Below are 10,685 nucleotides of genomic sequence, written 5' to 3'. Positions count from 1 at the left end.
AAACATTAAATCCAGCTATATTGGGCCAGTTTTGGAGCAGCTTATGGATCCAAAACGTGGCTGTTCAGATTTTAGGCGAATTTTACCATTTAATTTAGGGTTATGTTTCCTATTTTATTTGATTATTAATTTTAGTTTCCTAGGGGGATTATGTCACAGCCCGTCCCAGAATTACTAAATACCGAGGACGTGAAATTACAAAAACGCCCTTAAACGGGATTAAGGTGCGTAAATTTGGTATTTGTTTTACACTAAGATCTTAAACTAGGGTTTAGATTTACATTTGTTTGGTCTAATAATTTTGTATTGGACTTAGGTGGGATCCCCACCTCCTGAAATCCTTCCCCAAAACCCGTAGGTTGTCTCTCTCCCTCTTTCTTCCTCATCTCTCCCTCAGAAACACTCTCTCTCTCTTACTCTCGAACTCTCTCAAGCTCTCGGACAAACACCAAGAACAACCACAAACGTGCACCAACGTCCAATCTAAGATCATCTTCGTGATCTTGGGAACTTCACGAGCACGGGGGTATAAGTTTCAGGTAAGTTTCATTTCTGAAATCCTAGTTTCAAAACACCCCGTGTAATGGCACTGTTCACGAACTTAATTTTGGTTGTGTTTTAGGTTAAACAAAGATCACCACGAGTCTTAGGAAGTCCTAAGGAGGCTCGGAGTGCCTCGTTTGAACAAAATGGACGTCGGGATCGTCGGGTTCGAGTTTGGCCGAAATTGAGGAATTTTGGAAGGTATGATCTAGTTGTTTTTAGGCCCTAAAACCCTTCCAACGTGATAGTACTTGTTAAATGCTTCATTTTGGTATAAAATGCGAAGAAATTGGTTGAAAAACGAAGGAGAATAGTAGATTTGAAATTTTTCCAGAAACCGGCGAACAGTCGCCGGCGACCGGTGACTCGCCGGAGAAGACAGGGAATCTTCCGTCAAGTTTGACGGAATATTCCGACGCCGTTAGTTAACTTTAACGGAAACCGTTAGTTTTTAACGGAATATACTAGGATTTGACGGAATATTCTCTAACGCCGTTCACTGTAGCCGTCAGTGTGCATGTCACGTGGCCGCGCGTGGGCCGCGCGTAGGTCCGTGCCACGTCAGGCGCGTGGGGGCGCGTGAGGACTCCAAAAATTATTTTAAAAATTTGGGGATGATCCTGAGGTTGTGTAGGTCACTGTGGTATATTCATATACCCAATTTGAGCATCGTATGAAGAATTAATTACCTAGTTTGGTTTAGGTGCGTTAAATGTGCGTTAAATGATTGTTTTAAGTTATTTCACTTCTAGGTGGAACTTTTAACGAGGACGAGCACATCCAGGGGCGTCAAGGGGGTTACGACCCGGCGACATACCAGTGAGTGGGCATTTGTTTTTATATATACCTATATACTCGATTTCCCCAGAAATCAAATTTAAATGAAAAGTATATTGAAATGAAATGAAATATGATGTGATTGCCATGCATAGAATATTATGGATATTATGAACTGTCGTATGATGCATATATGTATGATGGTGCTGTGGAAGCACAGGTAAGTATTTAATTAATATTATGATGATGATGATGATATATTGAGCTCATATCCTGCACCATGGTTTAGTGCTTATAGTATTCACCGCATCGCACGCTCGCCTTGGATCCAAGTAGATGCTGGTCGTACAGTCCACGCGGAGTGGGTACGACGGGCCAGTCGTAGAGTGTTAGTGAGATTATGACTGGTGGGTGACCTTAGGTTATTGTATACAAATGATTGATGAGAGAAGCACTAGAGCGAATATTACCATGAGTCGTTCAGACTACATTAGGTAGTTCCGACTTATGTGCAGAAGGCCGGACAGGTCACGCGGAGTGACTCCGGCAGAGAGTGAGATTGATAGATGTTGAGCTCTAGGTTCAATCGTACAGGGCTATTAGAGGGCCTACGATGGATTATTTCTTTTACCTGATTATATTATGTTAATGCATTCATACTAAACTGTTGAAATTGGCATGGTACATTCTTTATTGAATCTGTCATAAGATTGATGATTGAGACAGTTGAGATATATATGCTATATACTATTTTTCTGGGAAAGTATACAGGTTTTCCAAAAAGGGGTTATAATTGTGGATTTATGAAATGATTTGGAAAAGATTGATTTTCGCCCACTCACGTTTTCTGTTTTTCGCCCCTCCAGGTTCTAGTTGATAGTTGAGGCGTTGGTGGCCTACGAGGACTGCTTCGGCGTTCTGACAGACTAAATAAATGTAGGATTCACCCGAGGGTGTTGTAAAATAGTTATGTTCCTACTTGACTGCACCTAGATGCTTATGCTCTGTTTATGTGTGTTTAGTACACTCTTATGCACATAGAATGCTAGGTTGTAAATAACTGCAATTAGTGGTTTTTGTTGACTCGTATTTTATTATTAAATCGTTTCCGCTTGCGTTATGGTTACGTCACACTCACGTGACGGCCAGCACGTCCTAGTCTTCGGGTTAGGGTGTGTCAGTTTGGTATCAGAGCCAGGTTTGCAGTCCTGTATAACTAATGAGTTCTTCTATTGATTTTGTTATGTTTTCTGTCAGAATTATGCCGCCTCGTAGAGATCCTCGCCGTGCTGCTGAGCCTAATTTCCCCGATATAACTCAGTTAGGGGCAGCAATGGCTCAAGCTTTTCAGGCTAATATCCGTCCTCCTCAGAGAACGCCCGTAGAGACGATGTATAATCTGAAATTGGAAACCTTTGAGGGAAATGAAGGTTATGAAGGGGCAGAAAAGTGGTTGGATCGAATTGAGCAGACCTTTCAAGTGATGCAAAGTCAGGGAAACCTGCCAGCTAATAGATGGGTGGAGACTACCACCTGGTTTTTGGGCCGTGAGCCAGCTGCGTGGTGGATAAATCAGTCGAGGCACATGGCACCTGAAAGGGCAGCCGAATGGGAGGTATTTAAGGAAAATTTTATGAAGAGATTTGTTCCTCCGGAATATATAGATCGCAAGAAACAGGAATTCACCAGTCTGAAGCAGAGAAATATGTCTGCACATGAGTACTACAGGAAGTTTACTGATTTATCCCGTTATGATTCTGATTTAGCGGGTAATCAAGCAGAAATGCTTCGTCGTTTCAAGCTAGGATCTAAGAAGAAGTACAGAACGTTTGCCAATGCACTTCCCTGTGCCGATTATCATGAGTATTTTGAGATTCTGGTCCGGATGGAAGACTCTGATAATCTTCCGGACAGTGAGGATGAAGAGGATAAGGGTAATGGTCAGAAGAAAAATGAGAAAGGTAAAGGTGTTTCCATTCCAGGACCTCGTCAGACGCAGAATTTCAAGAAAAGTGGAATGAGTTCGAGTTCTTCCAGTGGTGGATTTAGTGCCACAGGTCCGAGGAGAGGAGGTGGTAGGTTTGGTAATGGACCTAGATTTTCTGGTCAGAGAGGCTTTAGTGGTGCTGGTAATTCGGGTTCTCCGTTATGTCGCCGTTGTAATTTCCGACATCATGGGGAATGTAGGAGAAGCAGTGGTGCATGCTTTACATGTGGTCAGACAGGACATAGAGCTATGTATTGTCCCCAGAATCAGCAGAGGCCCCAGCAGCCTGATATGCCAACATCAGCACCGACTCAACAGAACTTTAATTCAGGCAGTTATGGCCAGGGTGGTCGTGGTGGTGCTTATCACTATCAGGGTGATGCTGCTCCTTATGCTCCGGGACAGTATCACTATTCCCAGGATCCTTATTTTCAGAGTGGATATTCTCAGGATCAGGGAGGTTATACTTCATATCCGTCTATGCCAGCTAGCGGATCTCAGTGGTATCAGGGGGGTCAGCCCCAACAGAGCGGAGTTGCTGCTAGTAGTACAGGGTCGTTTAGGCCGCCTGCCCAGGCAGGTCAAGGACGTACTCACCAGGGACGAGGTAACCAGAGTGGCAGAGGTCGTGGAGGACGACAGCCAGCTCAGGGACGTGTTAACCACATCTCGCTGCAAGATGCTCAGAACCATCCAGACTTGATTATGGGTACGTTGAATATTCTTGGTCATTTTGCTAGAGTCTTGATTGATTGTGGTGCTACACACTCTGTGATTTCTCATACATTTGCTCAAATAACGCAACCTCATCCTTCACCTCTAGGGTTTGATTTAGAGTTTGCTATGCCTAGAGGGGATAAATGTTATGTTGATAGTTTTTACTCTGGGTGTCCAGTGATGGTAGATAATGTCATTATGCCTGCTAATCTTATCCCGTTAGACATCGTGGATTTTGATGTGATTTTAGGGGCGGATTGGTTGCATTATAATCGCGCCCATATAGATTGTTACGGGAAATCAGTTACTTTTCTTCGTCCTGGACTACCTGAGGTTACATTTGTGGGTGAAAGAAGTGGGGTGAGGCATGGTGTTATTTCAGCCATAAGGGCGAAGAAATTGTTATCCAAGGGTTGTCAGGGATACTTGGCACATGTGGTGTTAAATGATGTTGATTCCGGTAGTGTGGAGGAAGTCGGAGTAGTCAGACACTATCCTGATGTATTTCCAGATGATTTACCTGGGTTGCCTCCAGATAGAGATGTGGAATTTTCGATTGAATTGCTTCCAGGTACGAACCCTATCTCTTTGACTCCTTATAGAATGGCACCAGCGGAATTAAGAGAGTTGAAAATTCAATTGCAAGAGTTAATTGATAAAGGTTTCATTCAGCCTAGTTCTTCACCTTGGGGAGCTCCAGTGTTGTTTGTAAGAAAGAAAGATGGAACTTTGAGATTGTGCATTGATTACAGGCAATTGAATCGGGTGACGATTAAAAACCGTTATCCCTTGCCTCGTATAGATGATTTGTTTGATCAGCTCAAAGGTGCCTGTGTGTTTTCTAAGATCGATTTGAGGTCTGGGTATTATCAATTAAAGATTAAAGATGAGGATGTTCATAAAACAGCTTTCAGGACTCGTTATGGGCATTATGAGTTTTTGGTGATGCCATTTGGATTAACGAACGCTCCTGCAGCTTTCATGAGATTGATGAATGAAGTATTCCAGGAATATCTTGACAAGTTTGTTATTGTTTTTATTGATGATATCCTGGTATATTCTAAGTCGAAATCAGACCATATTCGACATCTTAACTTGGTGTTAAGGAAATTGAGGGAACACCGGTTATATGCCAAATTTAGTAAATGTCAATTTTGGCTGGATCAAGTGGCATTTTTGGGACATGTGGTATCAGCTCAGGGAATTCAAGTGGATCCTCAAAAGATAGCAGCAGTGGAAAATTGGGAACAACCTCGAACGGTCACTGAGGTGCGGAGTTTTCTTGGTTTAGCAGGTTATTATAGACGGTTTGTTCAAGACTTTTCTATGATTGCCTTGCCATTAACGAAGTTAACCAGGAAGGATGTTAAGTTTGAATGGGATGAAAGTTGTGAGCAAAGTTTCCAGCAGTTGAAGTATTGCCTTACTCATGCACCTGTGTTAGTACTTCCTGATGATAACGGTAACTTCGAGATCTACAGTGATGCTTCTTTGAATGGTTTGGGTTGTGTTTTGATGCAGCATAGTAGAGTGATTGCCTATGCTTCTAGGCAGTTGAAGACTCATGAAAGAAACTATCCGACTCACGATCTTGAGTTGGCAGCTATTGTGTTTGCTTTGAAGATTTGGAGACATTATCTCTATGGCGAGAAAGGTAAGATCTTTACCGATCATAAAAGCCTTCAGTACCTTTTCACTCAGCATGATCTTAATCTTCGTCAGAGAAGATGGTTGGAATTGTTAAGTGATTATGATTGCACGATTGAGTACCATCCGGGTCGTGCAAATGTGGTAGCTGATGCTCTGAGTAGAAAACCTCAAGGGCGACTTAATGCTTTGTATGCCAGTCGTGTTTCTCTTCTGGCAGAGTTGAGATCTACTGGAGTAGAGTTAGAATTGGAAGAGCAAAGTGAAGCTTTTCTTGCCAGTTTTCAAGTCAAGCCAGTTTTAATTGATCGGGTGCTTGCAGCTCAATCGTGGGATGAAGAGATTCAAGAATTGATCAATTTAAGAAATGAAGGGAAGAAGAAAGATCTCAAGATCCGAGGATCAGATGGTATGCTTATGCAAGAGAACAGGATGTATGTGCCTAATAATGAGGAACTGAAGAAAGAAATCTTGGATGAAGCACATTGTTCGGCTTATGCTATGCACCCAGGAGGAACTAAAATGTATCATACCATTCGACCATTCTATTATTGGCCGGGTATGAAGAGGGAGATTGCGGAGTATGTGAGTAGGTGTATTGTCTGCCAGCAGGTTAAGGCTGAAAGAAAGAAGCCGTTTGGGAGATTGCAACCACTTCCCGTTCCCCAGTGGAAATGGGAGAATATAACGATGGATTTTGTGTATAAGCTGCCACGTACACGAAATGGTTTTGATGGCATTTGGGTGGTTGTAGATCGACTTACCAAATCAGCACATTTTATTCCAGTAAGGGAGAAGTATTCTTTAAATAAGTTGGCTCAGTTATTCATATCGAAGGTTGTAAAGTATCATGGTGTCCCAGTGAATATTATTTCTGATCGAGATCCAAGATTTACTTCTAAGTTTTGGATAGCTTTTCAAGAAGCTTTGGGTACTAGATTGCTTTACAGTACAGCTTATCATCCACAGACAGATGGTCAGTCAGAGAGAACTATTCAGACACTCGAGGATATGTTGAGATCCTCTGTGATGCAATTTGGTGATTCTTGGCATGATCGTTTGGATTTGATGGAGTTTGCCTACAATAATAGTTTTCATTCGAGTATTGGAATGTCTCCATTTGAAGCACTTTATGGTAAAGCTTGTCGTACGCCATTATGTTGGTCAGAGGTCGGTGAAAGAATACTTGAAGGGCCAGAGATTGTGGATGAGACTACTCAGAATATTCAGGTAATTAAATCTAACCTGAAAGTGGCCCAGGATAGACAAAAGAGCCTAGCGGATCGACATACCACGGACAGAATGTATAATGTGGGCGACTATGTTTTTCTGAAATTATCGCCTTGGAGAGGTGTGGTTCGCTTTGGGAAGAAAGGAAAGCTAAGTCCCAGGTACATTGGACCTTATGAGATCACTGAGAGGATTGGTGAAGTTGCTTACAGGTTGGAGCTACCTCCAGAGTTGTCTAAGGTACATAATGTGTTCCATGTCTCGATGCTTCGGCATTATGTGTCAGATCCTTCACATGTGATTCCTCCTCAACCATTGGAAATTAATCCGGATTTGACGTATGATGAGGAACCAGTGACTATACTGGATTGGAAAGATAAGACTTTGAGGAATAAGACCGTGAGCTTGGTAAAAGTATTGTGGAGAAACCATTCAGCTGAAGAAGCTACATGGGAAACAGAAGAACGAATGAGAGTTATGTATCCGAGGTTATTCTATGACTTTTGATGTTCTGGTTAGTGATTGGAATTTCGGGGACGAAATTCTATAAGGAGGGGAGATTGTCACAGCCCGTCCCAGAATTACTAAATACCGAGGACGTGAAATTACAAAAACGCCCTTAAACGGGATTAAGGTGCGTAAATTTGGTATTTGTTTTACACTAAGATCTTAAACTAGGGTTTAGATTTACATTTGTTTGGTCTAATAATTTTGTATTGGACTTAGGTGGGATCCCCACCTCCTGAAATCCTTCCCCAAAACCCGTAGGTTGTCTCTCTCCCTCTTTCTTCCTCATCTCTCCCTCAGAAACACTCTCTCTCTCTTACTCTCGAACTCTCTCAAGCTCTCGGACAAACACCAAGAACAACCACAAACGTGCACCAACGTCCAATCTAAGATCATCTTCGTGATCTTGGGAACTTCACGAGCACGGGGGTATAAGTTTCAGGTAAGTTTCATTTCTGAAATCCTAGTTTCAAAACACCCCGTGTAATGGCACTGTTCACGAACTTAATTTTGGTTGTGTTTTAGGTTAAACAAAGATCACCACGAGTCTTAGGAAGTCCTAAGGAGGCTCGGAGTGCCTCGTTTGAACAAAATGGACGTCGGGATCGTCGGGTTCGAGTTTGGCCGAAATTGAGGAATTTTGGAAGGTATGATCTAGTTGTTTTTAGGCCCTAAAACCCTTCCAACGTGATAGTACTTGTTAAATGCTTCATTTTGGTATAAAATGCGAAGAAATTGGTTGAAAAACGAAGGAGAATAGTAGATTTGAAATTTTTCCAGAAACCGGCGAACAGTCGCCGGCGACCGGTGACTCGCCGGAGAAGACAGGGAATCTTCCGTCAAGTTTGACGGAATATTCCGACGCCGTTAGTTAACTTTAACGGAAACCGTTAGTTTTTAACGGAATATACTAGGATTTGACGGAATATTCTCTAACGCCGTTCACTGTAGCCGTCAGTGTGCATGTCACGTGGCCGCGCGTGGGCCGCGCGTAGGTCCGTGCCACGTCAGGCGCGTGGGGGCGCGTGAGGACTCCAAAAATTATTTTAAAAATTTGGGGATGATCCTGAGGTTGTGTAGGTCACTGTGGTATATTCATATACCCAATTTGAGCATCGTATGAAGAATTAATTACCTAGTTTGGTTTAGGTGCGTTAAATGTGCGTTAAATGATTGTTTTAAGTTATTTCACTTCTAGGTGGAACTTTTAACGAGGACGAGCACATCCAGGGGCGTCAAGGGGGTTACGACCCGGCGACATACCAGTGAGTGGGCATTTGTTTTTATATATACCTATATACTCGATTTCCCCAGAAATCAAATTTAAATGAAAAGTATATTGAAATGAAATGAAATATGATGTGATTGCCATGCATAGAATATTATGGATATTATGAACTGTCGTATGATGCATATATGTATGATGGTGCTGTGGAAGCACAGGTAAGTATTTAATTAATATTATGATGATGATGATGATATATTGAGCTCATATCCTGCACCATGGTTTAGTGCTTATAGTATTCACCGCATCGCACGCTCGCCTTGGATCCAAGTAGATGCTGGTCGTACAGTCCACGCGGAGTGGGTACGACGGGCCAGTCGTAGAGTGTTAGTGAGATTATGACTGGTGGGTGACCTTAGGTTATTGTATACAAATGATTGATGAGAGAAGCACTAGAGCGAATATTACCATGAGTCGTTCAGACTACATTAGGTAGTTCCGACTTATGTGCAGAAGGCCGGACAGGTCACGCGGAGTGACTCCGGCAGAGAGTGAGATTGATAGATGTTGAGCTCTAGGTTCAATCGTACAGGGCTATTAGAGGGCCTACGATGGATTATTTCTTTTACCTGATTATATTATGTTAATGCATTCATACTAAACTGTTGAAATTGGCATGGTACATTCTTTATTGAATCTGTCATAAGATTGATGATTGAGACAGTTGAGATATATATGCTATATACTATTTTTCTGGGAAAGTATACAGGTTTTCCAAAAAGGGGTTATAATTGTGGATTTATGAAATGATTTGGAAAAGATTGATTTTCGCCCACTCACGTTTTCTGTTTTTCGCCCCTCCAGGTTCTAGTTGATAGTTGAGGCGTTGGTGGCCTACGAGGACTGCTTCGGCGTTCTGACAGACTAAATAAATGTAGGATTCACCCGAGGGTGTTGTAAAATAGTTATGTTCCTACTTGACTGCACCTAGATGCTTATGCTCTGTTTATGTGTGTTTAGTACACTCTTATGCACATAGAATGCTAGGTTGTAAATAACTGCAATTAGTGGTTTTTGTTGACTCGTATTTTATTATTAAATCGTTTCCGCTTGCGTTATGGTTACGTCACACTCACGTGACGGCCAGCACGTCCTAGTCTTCGGGTTAGGGTGTGTCAGATTAAAGGACCTGTTTTTAGGGTTTGTGTGGTGGCTTGGCAGATTTATTGCTTGGCCGTCTACCGTATTTCTCTACGCTTTTTTTTATGCAATTTTGGAGACAGAGAGAATTGCTAGGGTTTTGGAGATTTTCTACTTGAAGGTGTTTTCAATCCTTTTTTTAATAATATTTTCTATGATTTCAATTATGAATATGCGTAACTAATTCCTTTTGCTAGGGCGAAGCCTTGAGCCTTAGCATGAATATGTGATTTTTATTTAATTGCTTATGATTGATTGCATGCATACTTTGAATTGTTAATCACCGGGATAAAAACTATCTAATTGTTTTAATGCCTGATCACCATTAGGATATTTAGAAAAGTAATTTGATGCCATTTTGGTCGGAATGTTCCTTGAAATTGACGTTGGCTTCTTGTGATTAATAATTGTAATTTCACTTAGGATGAACACCACGTCTTAAGGGTTGCATGGTTTTTCAAAGGGTTTTCATAAAGCATAATGAGTCTTTCATGTTCAGATTTGATCCGAACGTCCGGACGGGTTGCATGTTAGATATACGTTATATGTTGGAGGTTCCAAGTAGAATATGAATTAGGAAAATCTAATCTTCAAATAAGTAATTGGTAAAAGTTCATAGGATTGCTAGGTGATGGTGAAACCTTAGTGTTTTCTTAATTTGATTCTTCCAAAACTGTTTTCTTTTTCCCCCAGTTTTAATATTGCAGGGTGTTTTATTTTAATTAATTAATTTCGTTTTTATTTTAAGTAGGTTATAAAATCAATCACCTCAATTTCTACTTTACAATAAATAATTGAAATTTGGTTTGTTTTGAATTATTTAATAATTTCTGTGGAGAATGACCTTACAAG

The 10,685-nt window shown here is 41.4% G+C and overlaps 1 protein-coding gene across 1 annotated transcript; it reads left to right on the top strand.

Annotated features, from left to right (window-relative positions):
* Positions 1-214: 214 nt before the first annotated feature.
* LOC139189747 (uncharacterized) lies at positions 215-9,738 on the top strand. The gene is made up of 7 exons (XM_070808928.1): positions 215-539; positions 623-744; positions 1,296-1,362; positions 2,187-2,256; positions 2,578-4,016; positions 8,607-8,673; positions 9,498-9,738. Exons 5-7 carry the CDS (start codon positions 2,582-2,584, stop codon positions 9,502-9,504), a joined length of 1,509 nt encoding a protein of 502 aa, XP_070665029.1. The 5' UTR covers positions 215-539; positions 623-744; positions 1,296-1,362; positions 2,187-2,256; positions 2,578-2,581; the 3' UTR covers positions 9,505-9,738.
* Positions 9,739-10,685: the final 947 nt, after the last annotated feature.

This window comes from Malus domestica, chromosome 12, assembly GCF_042453785.1.
Source record: "Malus domestica chromosome 12, GDT2T_hap1".
Lineage (NCBI taxonomy): Eukaryota > Viridiplantae > Streptophyta > Magnoliopsida > Rosales > Rosaceae > Malus > Malus domestica.
The sequence above is the reverse complement of the archived record's forward strand: the minus strand, read 5'-3'. Positions and strand labels throughout refer to the sequence as shown.